At 34.8% G+C, this 18,785-nt stretch overlaps 1 protein-coding gene across 4 annotated transcripts in view; it reads right to left on the minus strand.

Moving 5' to 3' along the window:
* EXOC6B (exocyst complex component 6B) overlaps positions 1-18,785 on the minus strand; it is a 532,267-nt gene that overhangs the window by 275,735 nt on the left and 237,747 nt on the right. For all 4 annotated transcript variants that reach the window (XM_032497821.1, XM_006176112.3, XM_014551873.2 and 1 more), the window contains one exon: positions 17,389-17,457. In XM_032497821.1, the coding sequence (XP_032353712.1) occupies positions 17,389-17,457 (69 nt within the window). The remainder of the gene's footprint in view (positions 1-17,388; positions 17,458-18,785) is intronic.

Here is an 18,785-nt window from a genome sequence, read left to right on the forward strand (position 1 = left end):
TACAAAGGTGCTGAGACTTTCACCAAGTAGTTCTTTTTCCTTTTTTTTCAAAGACAGGAATCCCTAATGTACCTCTTCAGAGTCTAGAGTGCTACTGGTTTTAATGGACTTAACCCTTATAGAACAAAAATGCATCAGCAGTAAATACTTGTTGAGTGAATTAAGTAGAGTTGTGTTAAAGCATTAGTTACTTAGCTTTTTAGTATGGTTGTTTTCCTTTGAAAGAGTGACCTTTACAAAGATGTGCACACTCCTTGCTATAAGCATCGAAGTCTTTTCTATTTTGATTCTCCAAAATAGGTAAGGAAAACCACTTTGTGTGGCCTGACACGTACATCAGTGACCTTAAAAAGAACTACTGATTTTTCAAGCTGCAGGAAAGAAAAAGTACACAAAGTCTTCCACCTGTGTTTTATGGCAATTCTGTCAAGATTTTCAGAGTAAAAATAGTGCTACAGGAAATTCCCAGCAGCCTTTGACAAGTGCTAGTGGGACTGCTCTGATAATGTGACATTCAATTAGAAGCATTTTATTAGGGCATCACTTGCAAAGAACTGACTTTATAAAACTACCCCAGTACAAGAAAGACATACTGTTGAAGCATGTAGTATTATACATTTTGATTTTTTTCTCTTTTACGTGCCATTCCAATCCCATTCCCCTTATCAACACAGGCACCCGCTCTACTATATATGACATGTCATTCAAACGAACCTAATATTTATTCATATAAAAAAAGTGTCTTTGAAATAAGTATGCATGATATTTCCCACTTCTGGCTTCCTATTATGGAGCTGGCCTTGTCCAGATGAGTATGATTCTTCTTGGCTAGAAATCATGCTTCTATCTCTGCTTAAGCAATTTTACAGTTTGTTTGTTTCTCCCCTCCCTTAAAGTTGCCCCACAACTTCATTCCTCATCAGGACTGTTCCCTGCTGGTAGTCATAGAAGTCAAGTCACAGAAGCCCCTACAGCCCTGAAAAGTACCTATACCACTGTTGAGACTCAGAGAGATTAAAAACTTTCCCAAATTCATATATGCCACTAATACCAAATATGACTTACCAAATGAAAGACAAAATAAATCAAAACCATGGGGCTATGATGACAAAAGATGATAAGATTGCCACAATCAACTGCAGAGCTCCAACACTAGTATATATACATTGTAATGTATACAATGAAGATTTAACTTCAAGCTTCTAAAAAATTAAGCCATCTGTAGGGCACTGCAATACTTATATCTTGGAAGCTTTCCAGGGCATGAAAGAACCAGCATTTCCAATGACACAGTCAGATAGCCATCAAAAAATTTTCCTCAGTCTATTCTCCTCTGAGTAGCATGCACTATAGATTTCAGCAACAAAGGTAATCTTTACAAACAAGTATTAAACATGAGCTGCACCATTTTGTACTCACTCATAATTTTATAAATGACTTAATGTTCAAGATTAGAGATGAGTTCTTTCTTTCATATTTTACAATTCACTGTATTATATGCAACTATCATGACCTTACTTCCTTGGAGCTAGAATAGTTTAAAAAAACAACAGAAACAAAGGAAACTTTCCTTAAGGTTTTACTAGCTTATATAAAAGTCCTAGCAGAATTTATGAAACACTACATTCAAGGTTTCTGGGCAATACTCATCATTTTTACAAATGTCAGCTTGTTATTAACGTACTGGTTGCCCAGAAACATTCATCAAGGTTCTAAATTTATTCGTAAATGACATAACAATTTGACAAGAATTGATAGTATTTTTCAGATGTACTGTCTATCATCAAAATTAAAAGAAAAAAAGAACGTTTAATAACTGTGGCTGATTATTTTTTATAGAAAGATGTTAAACATACAAATATTAGAAATGACCAGGATCTTTTCATATTAAAGAGAAGAGAAAAAAATACTCAGGGTTCATATTTGATGAGCAAGCAACATTTGATGAAAATATAACGCAAGCCACAAATGTTAGCCACATATACAATTTTAAAATTTCCTAGAAGCAATAGTAAAAAAAAAAGGATTATATAAAATTTAATATTTTTTGATATTCTATATATTATAATTAATATTTAACAATACACAACCAATATATCTAAAATATTATCATTTTAATATATACTCAATATAAAAATTATTAATGAAATATTTTACACTCCAAGCCTTTGAAATCTGATGTGTATTTTATACTTACATCTTGATTCACATTAACCATGTTTCCAGTGCTCAAAAGCCACATGTGGCTAATGGCTATGATACTGAACAGCACAAGTCTAAATCACCCAAAATGAAAATTCTACCCAAAGGCAGAAGGCTGCATGGTGTGCTCAGCATACAATAACTACATAATAAATATTTATTGAATGGATGAATGAACGAAGTAAAGTGAGACAAGACCCTGAAGTAACAAGAAAAGCACAACACAAACATATACATGGAAAAATAAGCCATCAAAAAGGACTTGACTCTACGTGAATGAAATTCTCTGCATCAAGCATCTCTGTCTTCCCATGCTATTACTCTAGTTCTTGAGTTATAGGAACACAGCTCTGTGGATGAGCCTCTAGGGTTAGGGGCAGACACCGGATGAAATAGTGACTCTCAGGTCATGGCCAGAGGAGCCACTGCAATATAAGTGTTTCACGAAACCTCAAGTACCATTTTTCTATTAATGGGATAAACTCAAAGTATGTAATACGCTAGAATATACCAGTATCCATAATCACTAGAACTGAAGCACAAAAACTGTTCCCATAGCCCAGAGTAGTGCAGGACCTCCAGCTGACAAAACAGCCTGCCCAGAACTGCGTGATTTGCCAGCAAGAGCAAAGAAATGAAAAGAAAAGGGAAGGAAAAAAAAAAAAAAGATGAGGGTATCTAACGTATCTCTTCTGCCCTGTTATTTTTACTCCCCATGATGACAAGACCTTTGTGAGCAGGCAAGGGAGTTGAGAAGAGAGAACTCAATCTTTGCAGTCCAGGCTGCTTCACATTTTTCAGAAATTACTGCATGTTCAAACAATGGAATATTTGTCAAAGTACAACTTGATCACCAGAATTCATCTGTTTTTCATAACCACATTTAACCTAAACTGTGCTGACTAAACAAGGTACCCTGTGTTTCACAGTCTGGAAAATGTGGCTCCCACCATCGTTTTCAGACCGCACTAAAACCTCTGGTCCCTAGACTACAGCTGCTTGGTAACTAAGTGCATTCAGATTAGGCCAAGGATGATGTCTGCTGGCTTCCCTTGTTACATCAATCACACATATTCATTTTCATTTCATGTTTTGGTTAATTTCTCTTTTTTTAATAGGTATCTATCAAGAGAGTGTGAGGGAGCTAAAAATTTTGTGTATTTTTCTCTCCCTATGGGCTATGTGCATACATATAAACTCACATATATAAATACATATACTCTTCTTAACTTTTTATTTGGAAATATTTTTAATTTATAGAGAAACTGTTTAAGAATATAAAAAAAAAAACCCATATACTCTACTCGGATTCACCTACTGTTAATAGTTTGCCCCATATCCTTTATCATTTACTCTTTCCACATATAATTTTTCTTTAGCCATCTGAAAGTATGTTATATACATAAAATCTCTTTATTCCTAAATACTTCATTGTGTATCTCCTGAGACTAAGAATGATTTATTATATAACTATAGAGTCTTTATCAATTTCAGAAAATAAAACATTCTCTCTGATCTACTGTCCATATTCTAATTTTGTCAATGGACCCAAAAAATAGCCTGTTTTCCCCCAGTACAAGATTCAGTCTAGGACAGGGGTCAGCAAACCATGGCCCATGGGTCAAATCCATCCCATTATCTTTTATGCAAATCAAGTTTTATTAGAATACAGCCACACTCACTCATTTACATATTATGTCTGACTGCTTTTAAACTATAACAGTAAACTTGAGTGTTTGTGACAGAGACCTTCTGACCCATAAAACCCAAAATATTTACTGTCAGGCCCTTTAGAGAAAAACGCCAATTCCTGGTCTAGGACATTTAGCTGTCATGATCCCTTTAATCTGAAACAGTTTTTCAGTTTTTCTATATCTTTTATGACTGGTATCTTTGAAAAATAAACCCTCCCTTCCTTCCTTCCTTCCTTTCTTTCTCTTTCCCTCTCTCTTCTCTCTCTCTCATAATAGAATGCTCTTCGTTTTAAGTTTCTGTGATGTTTCCTCATAAATTAGATTCGTGTAGGTCAGAACAGTACATAAGAAATGCTGTAGCCCTCTCAGGGCACCCCACTCAGAGGCACACAATCATCCCCAATTGTGACGTTAATTCTGACCACCTGGTAAAGATGGTGCCTAACTACAATTTTTGTCTTGTTATTAATAAGTAATCCTGGTGAGATAATTTAAGGCTACACAAATAGACCACTTCTTACTAAAATTTCCCCACTAGATTTAGTGTCTAGTGATGATTCCTGCCTGAATATGTCTTTATTACAATGACTGCAAAATGAAGAACCATGAAGATTCTGAGATTTTACCCACTTGCAAGCCAACAAGTTAGCCCGCTATTATTCACAATTTTAGGAGGGCCTTGAGGACGTTTACCTTAAGTTTTAGCTGCATTTAGCCTATTGTCTTTCTAGATTTCTCCTATATTTTTCAGAAATTCCCAAGTGTAATTTATTCCAACAAAATAACATGCTAAAAAAGTAGTTGGGCTTTAAAATCTTAATGGAAAATACAAAAATTGGAGAATTTGTGAGTATGGGTATTTTCATTGGGGCAAAAATAGGAAACCATGAGTCTATACTAATTGTAAACAGATACTTAAATGAACAAACACATAATAAGTACAACATAAATAGAGGAGGTGGCTGTGGTCTTACTTACAGTAGAATGCGAAGCACTGACTGTTGGGAGCCAGTTATGAGTGGCTTACATCTCTGTACATCTTGTGAGCAGAGGTACTGACTTTGTTCCAGACCATCTTTTCAAGGATGTTTGTGTAGTCAACATATTTATAAGGGAGGGATAATGTCTCCCCCCATAGGAAAAAAGCAGATGTGTTCCATGTTTTTCTATGGAATAAAGATATTTGGATTCCCTACACTCAGGGTTCTTCTCCTTTAGAGCATACCGCTTTGTGTACAGGTGTCCTTCAAGACACATCATGGACTCCTTCACGTTGCCATGTGGAATTTGGGACTCTGCGAACTTGTGCAAGTATAGTATGCTGCTCCTCTGGCTGCTGCTGTTGATACTACTAATAAAGCCCTTTGTCTCTGATCCAGGGTTTTTTCTTTTGCCTTCTGCTAGCATCCATGAAACTGATTAAGAAAAACCATGAGTTGATTAGGTTATAAAGTTCATGTATTTATTATAAACCATCTTAGGGTACAATATAATACACTAATTAACTTAACACTTGTAAGTGCTTAGAATGGGACTTCACATGCAGTCTGATAAATTTACCTGTTTTAACGATAATGACAACTGATAGAGGAAAGAACACAAGACAGAGAATTTACATTTAGTTTTTCCAATTCTGCAATTTACCTACGTGCCTTTAGGTGAGTAATTCAACTGCCCTAGGCCAAGGGTTTTCCCTTCTGTGAAAAGAGATGCTAAAAGGAAGGGTATACAAAGGCCTTTCTACTTGTAATACATCCTTGTTTTTAGTCTCTAGTTTAGAGTTTTTATAAAGGTAACATTGAATGGGGCGGGAGGTTGTGGGAGGAAGTGTACACGTTTTCTCGTATTGTTTCTTAAATCTGTGTATGTATGTCAGTACATGAATGAGTCTAGTTCCTAGTCCCGGACTCCTTCTGCACTGCATTCTTTAAAAGTCCTTTTCATAATATGAAAATTTGGTGATGGGGGGCAAAACATGTGCAAGTTAGAAGTAGAAATATTTCTTTAAGATTTAAGTATGCTCCAGCTACTATGCCAAGTGTTTTTATGTTTCTCTCTCACAGAAACACTGTGGGATAAACACTATTGTCTGCATTTTTAAATGGTGAAATTGAAGCTATGAGAAGTTAAGCAAGGTTTTGTAGATCATGATCTAGATTCAAGCTTATGTGATTTGTCAGTTTTTTAAAAAAAACACCATGTTGACTAGAAATCAATCAGTTTGTAATTTTAATTATTTTTCAAATTACAAAAGAATTCAGCATTTTTACAAAACCTTTTATTCTTTGACTGAAGCTACTCTTTTTCTGACAAAAAGACATAGACACAGATGGAGTGCAGTTTTTGCACCTTGGCCTTCCCACCCCTTTCTTCCTGAAATATGAAAATGATCTACCTTATAAGAATGAAGACAAAAACTACATGCTAAAGAAAGAGGACTGGAACAACTTAAAGAACCCAAGTCTCTGATGACTGTGTACAGCCTACCACACCAATAGCGAAATGCCTACACCTTGTCATATGTAAAAAAACAAACTCTGTGCTTGTTTCAACCATTACAATTGGGTTTTAGTTACGTGTAACCAAATACAATCTGAACTGCTACAAACATCACCATTAAACATCATAAATGACTTCATTTTTCACATCTAAAAAATATGTTAACACATCTTATACTTTGTTTCAGGGCCAGAAGAAATCCCAAGTCTTAATTAACAATACTCCATATAATAAACTGATGAACTATATTAACCTCAAACAAAACAACTCAATCTCCTTAGACTATGGCATATTTTATAGTTCTTTCATAGGTCTCTGTTAATTTTTTTTTCTACAGCACTTTATTGAGGTATTTTGACTATTCATTTATTCATTCATTCATTCCACAATTATTTGCTAAGCAACTTCTATGAGGTAGGAATGACACGGTACTCTGAGATTTCCAGAAGCTCTAGTTAAAGACATTAAAGAAAGAAAATAAAATAGATTCTGCTTATGTTTCCTGAGAAAATCTGGGTTGTTGAAAGGCAGCCTTCAGTATTCAAGTCCTAAACTATTTCACCTCGAAATTGTGGTTCAAGTTATAGGAATCCGAAAAAGGTAGACAATCCAGTACAGTTTCAAACTCAGCTTTTTCAATCCTACACAATTTAAAATAAATCATTTCTCTTCAAAGGTCAAAAAGAAACTATTCACTACACCTGCTAAAACCAACCATGGACAAACATGAGTTAAAGTATTTGTTTCTGGTTAGAAGATCATTTTGGCATATGCAACTTACATAACTGTCTGAATGACCAAATTTCCCCTATAAAACAAAAGGAAATTCCTCCCCAACATGCCCTCTTACTTAGATCACAAGGTTCTGGCAACAGCTATTTATCCCTCCCCTGTAACATCCAAAACCATTAGGGCATTGTATTCAACTAAGTATCTGGTATAGACAGCATTTTAGGGAAACAAACAAACAAAAAAACCCAAAATTTTTTAAATTAAAAAACTGAAAACAAACAAAAAAACCTGGCAGTCACAACCCAAATAGAAAGGAAAAGGAAGAAAAAGATGTAAGAGATCTGGTTGGACATACGAGATGAGGGAAAGAAGATTATAAAAGCCAAATATCCAGAGATCTCAGCAATGGCGAGGTGTGGCATGACTTATAGGTAGATACATCAAAAGAAAGAAATAAATATGAAACATGTTTCAGGAAAGAACCGCCGGTGCAAAGGCATCATTATGAAAGAACACGGGGCCCTGCATCTCTGGAGCACAGACTATGAGGAAAACAGCAACCAGAAATGGAGTAAGAGAGATTAGCCAAGGATAGAATGTGGAAAACTATACAGAGCAAGGTAAGATGTTTACTCTGAGAACAATGAGAGACTAAAGTATTTAAAGCACAGTTTTGATATGATTTAAACTGTGCTTTAAAAGATTACTGAGCATTATACAGAAAGCAAATTATTTCTTATTCATTCTGTCAGAGCTTAAACAATTGTTGTATTATTGTGGCATCTAAAGCTGTTCCAGTGAGATGTTATTGTTTAAAAAAACAAACAAACAAACAAATGAGCACACTTGAAAAGTTCAATTTTCCCAAAGTAAGCATTTTGAAAAACCAATGCAAACATGTCTAGAAAAAAAAAATTAATCACTTTTTTTGGCCTCTTGTTTTATTGAAAGCCAAATGACATGTATGCCCATGGGTAATAAGGTCACCAGGTCAAAAGAGCAATACGACAATTATAAGAAGTAAGATTACAGTGACTACAAACCAGGGTCCATTAGTCCATACTACAGGAAAGTTATCACTATAAATGGCTTTTCCTGTGTCCTTATCAATGCAGTGCACAAAGTATCTCACCCTCAGCTTTTCCCTATGATCTATGTAGTGTTTACGCCTATCTAACCCCACCAGGCACTGGTAGGTCAGTACAAGTAGGAGGCAGCGAGATATGGCAGGAGAGTGATGAGACAATCTGTTAAGTGTCAAAGATGGGCTAGGAGTCACCAAATATTTCAGGGTAAAAGTTTCCACATAAAAAAAAAAATCTCTAAAGAAAATACTTAAAATACATTCTTATTGCTCAGAATACTCAAGGTCACCATGGAAACAAACCAGAAAGCTTCCAGCCCTGTCCAACAGCAAAAAGATTTGAAAATGGTACCTACTTATTTCAAATTACTATTTTCACAAAGGATTTTTGATTAAAAGTTCAAATTTCTTTTCTTATTTCCCCAAAAATGCATATATTTCAAATAAATAAGATGAATTTAAAAAACAAGCCTCTTTGGAGTCTCTTACAAAGAAGCCTTTCTCTATACCTATTAAATTATAAACTTTTTCAGAACAGGAAGCATCCCGTTCATCTTTACATCTTTCACTGTATTAGGAAATGCCTGCTTAAATAAAACTTAACATGTTTACTTTCTGCAGATCTTCTCAGAATATACTTTGAATCTACTAACATGAACTGTAAAAAACCCAAGACTGAAATATGGTACACCGAATTTCAATGACATTTAAAACAGGGTTCCTCCTCTTCTTTTTTTTTTTCCAAACAGATCAACAGATGAAATTGGTGTTCCCCAGAAATACAGCTCCAGAAACAACTTTAAGGAGGTTCAGATCATTAAGCCATATGCCTCTGGCAATGCTGGAATTCTGTATCTACTACCAGCAAAAGTTATGTTTCCCTCTCTCTGTACCACCATCTTTGGAAATGTCAAATAAGAAACAAACAAATAAATAAACCCTTATTCACAAATTCTAAGCACCTAGAATTCTGCATATAGGCCTTCCTCGTGTCTTAATTTCTACCATAAGAGTAGGAAATGACCCCACTTGTATTTACACCAAAACCAGATACTTAAATATTCATTCAAGTGCCTTAGTAAAAAAAAAAAAAAAAAAAAAAAAGGAAAGAGTTTAAAAAATGAATTTTTACTACAGTTATATAAAGTAAATACAAGTCAATAGTCTCAGTGTTTAAAACAGAATCAGGATAGCTCTTTAAAAACAAAAAAAACAGGTTATGGTAAAGGTACAATCAATTTTAATGAAAACTAAAAAATCAGTCAGAGCTCTATTTATTAGCATTCACTGCCAGATCAGTGGTCTGTGAGAAGCATTGTCAAAACCTGTGTGAGGTTGGAGTATGAATATCTCTTTCATTTGCCAATCAACCATCTAAACATCAAGATGCAGCAAAAATGTTCTGCTATTTTTTAAGGGGGGGGTGTCTCATTTTTTTAAATCAGTAACAACAACAACAAAAAATCTGATTTGATTAAAAGTTCAAATCCCAAAATACACCCAATCTTTCAGATTTGCCTTAAGTCTATGCTCCAATTCCTGCTACTAAATTTACTTCTAAAGAGCAAAGTGCCATCTGACATAAGTACAGGAAGAAGAACACAAATCTTACCTCTGGTGCCAATAAAAAACTATTTCAGAGTAAGGCTAGTCTTACTAAGTGAGGTGTTTTCCTCATATTTACCACACAAATGCGTCACTTACTTAATGTAGTCAAATTTGTATAGCACTACGAGACTGCTGAACGAAGTATTATAAAAAAACCCAAGACAATAATATTGTAAATACATGTATAAGAAACAACCCTTTAACTATCACGACTCAAAAGGATCTTGAAAGTCTATCCTTGAGAATGCCAAAACTAATCACTTTTCTTTAAATGAAAACTCAGTAGTGTTTTAAACTCTTCAAGTACTTATTTCCCAAGTGCTTTTATATAATAGCCAACTGCTACCACAAAGCCTTTTAAGTAATTTTATTAAGTAATTCCCGTAACACTTAAGAAAACATGTGCCACTTAGAACTGCTTGTATCTTTTCCTTTTTCCACTCTCCATATCCTTTCCTCGCTATTATCTGTAGTTACATGACCATGGGTTTTGTAACGTTCCCCTAGCTGCCAGTGCAGACCATACCAAGAAAAATTCTCAGATTATAAAGGGAGAAACATATTCCAGGAAGATTCCTGCCCAGCCTACCCCACCCCATCCCCTGCCCCAGCAATGATCATGAAGGATTATAAAGAGATTATGGGTAAAATCTAACTCTGCAGCTGATTCACCTCCCCTAATTATAGCCAAGTACTTAAAAAAAAAGATATTATTAAATGCAAGTAAGAGGTAAAATATTCTAAAGTTTAACACAATTCGTTGTGTTCAGGGAAGTAAATTACTAACTACTGTTCTTATAATTATTTTTAAATCTCTGCCCTGAATCCTTCTAAGAAGAAGAATTCAGAGGACAAAACATTTAGTTTAGGTGCCGGGGCTAACTTATTCTTAACAGAAAAACAGGTCATCAGCTTGCCATGTATAATGGCTTCCCGGGGAATAAAGATTTATGACACAGAAATAAGGTCACTTTGAAATGTGCTTTTAAATTTAGATTTTGGCAAGGCTTCCAAATGTAAGAAAAACACAAGGTGGTAGAGAGTCCTTAGGGGGCTTATAAAAGGGGATACTCAAATGAAACTGGGGTAACCTCTTCTAGAGCATAGATGGATAGGCAGTCAGTAGATACCTGAAATCTAACACAGCCTGTAGTTTCCTTTAGATGAGGAATTCTTTCGAGGTCTATGGATAAGATTCGAGAGTTGGGGAAGCCTCTGAAATTCTAAGCAAAATATCAGATGCAATGTACATATGTGCATTTTGTCTGGGGAAAGGGTTCACAGCTTCCACCAAATTCCCAGAGGCTCTTTGGTGAAGAAAGTCTGAAAGAAATACTGCACTTGCTAGAGCCTTTGTAATAATGAATTCACTGCACAATGACATTCTGTATTTCTTTATATCTTAGCTGCTTCAAAGTGTCCTTTAGTGACTGAAGGAGAATTAGAAAAAACTAAGGTTTCTATGATTTATGTAACACTGAGGGGTTGCTGCCTATTGAAAAAAAAAATCCGTATATTGCTCTAATTGCTATCCCTGGACCCAAAATGATAGAAATCTTGAAAGTAAAGTTTTCACTATAGTATAACACACATGCAGAAAAGTACATAAATCAGAGGTGTACATTAGTCAACATTTTTAAATCTGGGAATTTTTTTAATTGTTAATGAGCAGATGATACAGATTACTGGCAGCCAAGCCACCACAAGAAGACCATAAATGATACCCACAAACTAGGGGTATCATTACGATTACAGGTTTGCTCTCTCTGTCTCTTAATGACACCCAAGATCCTTCCTGGGGGGCATATATACACCCTTTCGGTTGTAGCAGGGTGAGTGAGCAGCAAATCTGGAGGCGAGTCAAAGATTTTACACTATATAGAGGAGCTTGAAGTACATACAAATCTTTGTCCAAATTGAGCTGGGTTCAAGGCTTGGAGTCCATAAGCATGGCAGACATCACTGGATAAATAAGAGTTTTCAAAAAGTCTGCAAGACAGACCGGTTTCTGTCTTCATTAGACAGACAGTCCAGACATCTTTTTAACTACTACTACACTACGTACAAGAATCTCATATTATTATTATTCATCACTTCCCTTCCAGTAAAATTTTTAGTTTATGTTATTTTCTCTCTTCTTAAAAAAATTATCTTAAATTACTGTAAAATGTTTATATCCTGTCCCTTACCTGCCCATCTCTAAACTGTACGTGAAGATTTAAAGAGTGTAAGTTGTTCAAAACAATTCTATAAAATCACCTACCTTTGCCCTGCACAATTCCATTTGCATTACTACGTCAAGGACCAAGTCTCAATTAACCACTGTCTGACCCTTGTTCACTTTCTTCCCTCCCCTCCTCCTGCCAAAGTTTGCCCTTCCTGCCAAAGTTCAGCACTTCCTAGAAAAGTCTCACAGCCTGTTTGATATTGTACTTCACTTTAGTCACCAAAGGAAGAATTTACAGGTGCTTGGCCCCATCTATAAGACCATGACCGAAATCTGACCTCCTGTTACAATACGTGAACTCCTGCCCTACTGATAAGGCTGGCAGATATAAGTAGGATTTTTCAAATAATCCTTTGGGAATTTATAAGCAGCACAGCCATAAAAGGGGGGTGAATGGAAGGTCGGTTTCACTAAAAATAATAAATATTGCCATGTTTATTCAAAGTGTGCCTTGTTATCCTCCAGGCCAAAAGTTCAGATAAACACTATTGTAAATGACAAATATTAGAACTTTTTGTTACTTCTGTTATGATCCTTCCGTTGGACACCAATAGAACTGTTTTCCCTTGTATAAGTCCCAGCCCTGATATTGTATGACACTTGCCTGGGACTAGAGCACTGGATTCATTTGCAGGTCAAAAGGAGGGTAGCTATCTTTCAAAAAAAAAAATTCATTTAGTATTACATACTACTAATATTAAGTGCTAAGTGCTAGGACTTTAAAAAATGAATAAAACATGATACCTGCCCTAAAAAAGCTTACAGTCTATTGAGGAAAAAGAACACATATTTAGAATACCATGATATAATACAGTAAGCACTACTGTAAATGTGCACTGGGTCCTATAATGATGCCCAGAGGAAGACGGTCCGTTGAGCTCAACCTGAAACATCAGGAAAATTTGCTAGAGGACACAAGTGTGAAATAAATACGAATCAGTAAAATAAAAAGAAATGGGAATAATAACTCAGGCAGGACTAGCATGAGGAAAGGATGAAATATAAGAAACAGCATGGTGCATTCAAAGAACTGGAAGCATTTCAGTATCATTAAAGCAAGTGGTAAGGAGCAGGAAATACAGTAGACAAGACATGGAAGTTTTGCTGTATTTCTATATGCTATATTTTCTTCTATATTTCAACACTTTACTCCACAATGACCAATTAGAGAATTTTAAGCAGACAACATATATGTCAGATTTGTAATGATAGCTGGATTACTAACACTATAGTGAGAAGGAGACAGGCGTTTATGATATAAGGTAGGGAGTCAGGAGATTGTTTCCAATAATCCTGATGAGATTGAATTAGGGTGATCACTTTAGGATAGGGGAGGATGAAGTACAACTATATTTAGGAGGTAACATTTGCAAGATTTGGAGATCTGGATATTATATTGATAAAAAAGGAAGAGTTTAGGTTTTTGCCTAGTGACTAGAGAGATGATGCTGTTATTATCCGAGATCACTATAAATTCAGAAGAAGAAGAAGATTTTAGGGGGGAGGAGGAAATAATGAACTCATTTTGAAACATAAAGAGTTTGTACTGCCTGTGGAATATCCAAAAGGTTAGGTTCAATATAATATTATATATACAAATTTTAAGCACAAGGGAAAGTTGAGAAATAGAAATACAGGACTGGAAGTTAATAACACTTCAAACCATAAAAGCAGATTATACCAGTCAAGAAAGGCAGGAGAAAAAGAAGAGAAGCGGGACAAGAAAGAGGAGAAACAGAACCTCGGGAACACAGAGGGACACAAAGACGTGGAGCCCACAAGGTCCAAAACAGGTACCAATTACCAAAAAGGCTGTAAAGAAAGTCAAAGGCAGCTGAAAGGTCCAGTAAGATACAGCTTCAGGGTAGTGGTATGAACAGAGGAGAAATATACTGGGCCAATGAGAGAATAAAGAGAAAAGAAGTAGAGATAAATATTGGAATGGGAAGGAACAAGAGAGAAAAGGTTTATTTTCTCCTCAGTCCTCATTTCTGTATTCCTAAAACTTTTCTTAAAGCTTAATGTTAATATTAACTACAGCAGGAAATAAGAAAATATTTGTTACAAATATTTATATTAAATAATCTACATTTAAACATCTTTGTCAATAATATTACGAGAAGCTATCTTTTACCACATAATACAAATTAGTGATTTGAGAATGGTGAAACAAATACAGGAAAGTGACAAATTCCAGCCCCCAAAAAAGCTATGAAAAGAGTCAACCTTAGAAATTACACATGCTCTGGTCCTTGCTTTACCAAAGGAGATATTTGAGTTTTTATTTGAAGTCCCTCTAAGTCTGGAACAGCAATGTCTAAATAATAAATATATATTCCACAAAAAAACAGAGCTGAATTCCTACCACTCTCCTTGTGAGTTGCACCTTTTCAAAACTAACATCATAAATGGGGGAAGAGGCCTGTTTCTGCCATATAAACAGTGCTTTAAAAATTATGAATACTAAATATTTCAATGTTATAGAATACCAGCATAGAATTTATTTTCAAATGGGCAGTTTAAGGTCTTCCCGTTTTGTTCTCACAGTTTAAGACTATGTAGTCTGTATATTTAAAAATGTGTGAATTTTAAATAACTGATAAACTTTGCATGTTGATGGCAAGACTAGAACCTCTATCATGTCTACACTTTATGTCATATACTTTGAAAAATATCAGTAATGTGTCTAATGACCAGCATCAGAGACAAATAATTTCTGCCAGATTAACTGCCATTTATTAAATGCCAATTATGTGCTAGAGACCGAACTAGGCATTGTTCATACAACATATATAGCTGCACTAAGCAGGTAATCATTATCACATTTTATACATGCAAAAGCTAAGGTTTAGGTGACTTGCCTAACACCACTACTGTGCAAATAAATTAATATTCTTATGAATCATCATTAGAGTTCTCAACTTGAGGAAAATTTGTTACATTATCTCTATCATTAAATCTTAATAAAGCTTACAAAAGCTAGCACATACACAGTGATGAGATACAGTGCTGTCACATTATAGTTATTCAAAAGTTGTAACTTTTCTCCTGGTAGACTGTAGTTTTCTTAAAGCACAGGTCCTTGACTTACTTATCTATCTTTGCTTCTCCAAGTCCATTTCACGCAGAAGAGAAAAATCAACGTGTTTATTGAATAAGTAAATGAGTAATACAGTTTGAGTTAGCATATGTTCAAACAAATGGACAACCAGCCCTTCAAATCTGTGGGTTCCACGTTCCCAGATTCAACCAACCACAAATCAAAAATACTCAAAAAAATTCCAGAAAGTTCCAAAGAACAAAACTTGAATATGCCACACACAGCAACTAAATTATCTACATTGTATTAGGTATTATAAGTAATTTAGAGATGATATGCACAGATTACATGAAATATTATGCTATTTTGCATAAGTGACTTCAGCATCTATGAATTTGGTAACTGAGGGGGGGTTCTGGACCAGTCGCTCATGGATACCAAGGGATGACTGTACTGTGTTCTTTAGGTACCACTTATTTATTTATTTATTCAGTCAACTAACATTTATCAAGTACCTACACCAAGTACTGTTGGATACAACATCAAACTAAACAAACTACCCACTTTCATAGACTTTATGCTTATTGAAAGGAAATAGCAATTTGATTTTGCAATTATGAGGCTTTTAATAAACCCTGAAACTTGGTGTGAGCAAATATGGTTCCTTAACCATACATACTATTAAAGAGACTAAACAAAATCATGAAGCAATCATGGAGCATGGAAACAAGATGCTAAGGGAGAAAAGAGGAAGTGTGTGGCAAAGGAAAAATGTCTATTACTGCATATGTGTTTTCTGCTCAACTTTCAATAAACAGTTAACCCCTATCTCATATAAATCATTTCATAAAACAGAGAAAAGGGAAGGATGTTCAACCATTCTAATGAGGTTAATATAACATTGACTACAAACCACATAGGGTCAATACAAAAAAAAAAAAGGAAAGAAAACAAAACTATAGGTCTGTTAATTATGGCCATATACAGAAATTAAAGAAAAAGATTAAAAATAAATAAAAAGTAGTTAAATTCCACAGGATGTTAGCAAAAGGCAGTAATACATCTTCATCAAGTTGGATTTATCTACAGAATGCAAGGATGGTTTAATATAAGAAATATCGGTAATGAAATTCACCATCTTCATGAGCTAAAGAATAAAAACCATAGGATTATAGTAATATATTTGGAAAACAAATTCAAGAAAATTCAATGCACATTTATGTTTTCATTAAAAACTATCAGAAATCTAGGAATAACTAAAGAATATTTAACAAAGCCTATTGCAAACATCAGTTAATGAATAAACTTTAGATACATTCTCTTTGAGACTAGAAATCAGAGAAGAATGTCTACTATCACCTTATTGAAGATCCTAATCAATACAACAACACAACAAAAAGAACAAAGAGATGTATGGATAGGAAGAAAATAAAGTCAATTATCTACAGACATGATGATCAACTACACAGAAAACCTATCATAAACCAAAAAAAGAAAAAAACTATAATAACTAACAAAAGGTTGAGCAGGTAACCAGATGTAGAGTAACTTACAAAAATTGACAGTGTCTCTCAACTAGAAGCAGTATTAGAAAATAAAGTAGAAAAAAGCAACAAAAACTGAACATATTTTGCTATTAAGCTAACAAAGAATGCCTAAGACTGTTACCACAAAAAAAAGCTGAATTAAATAATTTTAAAGCAGATCTTATTCTTCCACGAATGGGATGACTTAGCATTATAAAGTGGTCAATTCTTCCCACAATTTATTTATAAATTCAACTGATTCAAATAAAAATTACAGAAGGATTTTTTAATATAAATTCAAACTGATTCTAAAATATATATCTGGAAAAATAGATTCTATAAATAGTGAAGGCAACATAAAAGAGGAAAAAAGAGAAGGGACTTCTTTTACCATATATGTAGATATCCGACAAAACCAAAAATAACAAACTGTAGAGCTGAGAAACAGATTCTTGTAAATATGAAAATCTAGTGTATGTCAGAGGTACTGTCAGGAATTATCGGGTGATGTACAGATTATGTAGTAGATACAAATAGTAAAACTGAATTCATCATATAGGAAAAAGATAAGTTGAGTCCCTATAACCTACTACATGGCAACCATAAATAAAAGATTCAAGAGGAAAAGAATTATTTTTCAAATAACTGATACTCCTTAAATAATAGTGTCTCATTCCCTACTCTTAAAAATGAACAGAAAAACTATCAAAAATGAGAAAACTGAGTTTTGAATTCAATATGAAATCTTCTTTAGGCAGAGCCAGATAAAGACTCACCAGGACAGAATATATGTGAAGACATCGATAAACAGGAGAGAAATCAACCAAATCTTGGGCCCCAGGAATCTGCAAAACAAACGAGATTGTCACAAAATATTCAAACAAGGCTATTAAGAGCAACTACATGCATTTTTAATACTCCAGTGTAAAAATAAAAAAGTCAGCTCTAGCATCTAACAGAGAAACAGAAAACAAACTATGCTTCCAGAAACCTAGTTTGGGTACTTGAGCCATGGAGCTACTAAGCTGTGTGGATATCACCCACGCTGGGACACAGAACAGAAGAGTAGATAGCAGATAAGAACAACAGGGTCACTGGTCCTGCATCTGCTTTTAGAGATACATTTTGGGCCTTGGGCCTCCAAAGGGAAAAGAAGAAAGTAGGAACGTGACTTTGGTAACTTGACTTTGTCTTCTTAGACACCACTGTTTCAGTGGTCAGAAACAAAACTTGCCACTTAAATGGCCTGCCAGCCAACTTCTAAAGGGCATGAGAATCAGTAAATATTTAAGTCAGCATGCAATCAAAATACAGAAATATGCTAGGAAGAGAGAGGAGATGATGTTTTTAAAAAATAAGATAATGAATGGAAAAGTCAAGCTTAGAGTAATATCAGCAAATTAGAATATGAACAATATATACAGATTAAACCTGGGCATCGAAAGAGAAAGTAAAACAAGAAACATCAGGTGAGCACTGCAGCACCGTTACAGTGCTAAAATTGATTCATTACAATAGTGACAATGAATAAGTCACAGTTTACTTTGACCTCAATTTCCTCACCTGAAAAAGGAAACTATCAGTTGACCTACAGGAATCTGACAAGAATAAAACACTGAAAGTAAATATTAAACAAAACAAAATAAAACAAAAAAAGGCAAAATTATGTAAAGAAAGAATCAAAGACCTAGCTGAAGTTTTTACGGTAACACTGGTAATTGTATGATTCATCAGAAGCTAAGCAACAGGCACTTTTAAATTGGGTTGGACTGATTCATGATTACAAGGTCAGTTTCCTTTACTTCTTTTGGGGCGCTGCTCCTTCACCAAGACGCTGTTCCTAATGAAATCTAGTCATTCTACAATTCAACAGCACACCTACTTCCTTTTCCCTCCAAAATCACCACATATCTCTATATATTGGTTCAAATTTACTGACTATTCTGTTCATTTGCTTTGCATCCATGAGGGCAGAGGTTAAAATCTCTGTTGAGGAACTTCATAGTTCTATATACTCTGTACGCACTCAAAACAAACTTCTAAGTGACCAAAACACTAAAGCATCTTCACGGGCTCCCTTCCTTGATTTTGAAGTGGAGATGTGAAGGAAATTTATTTTATATTTCCAGAAAATCAGGGCCTACTAGTGAAAACTGCAACTAAGGGAACAACA

The sequence above is a fragment of the Camelus ferus genome, chromosome 15, assembly GCF_009834535.1.
Source record: "Camelus ferus isolate YT-003-E chromosome 15, BCGSAC_Cfer_1.0, whole genome shotgun sequence".
Lineage (NCBI taxonomy): Eukaryota > Metazoa > Chordata > Mammalia > Artiodactyla > Camelidae > Camelus > Camelus ferus.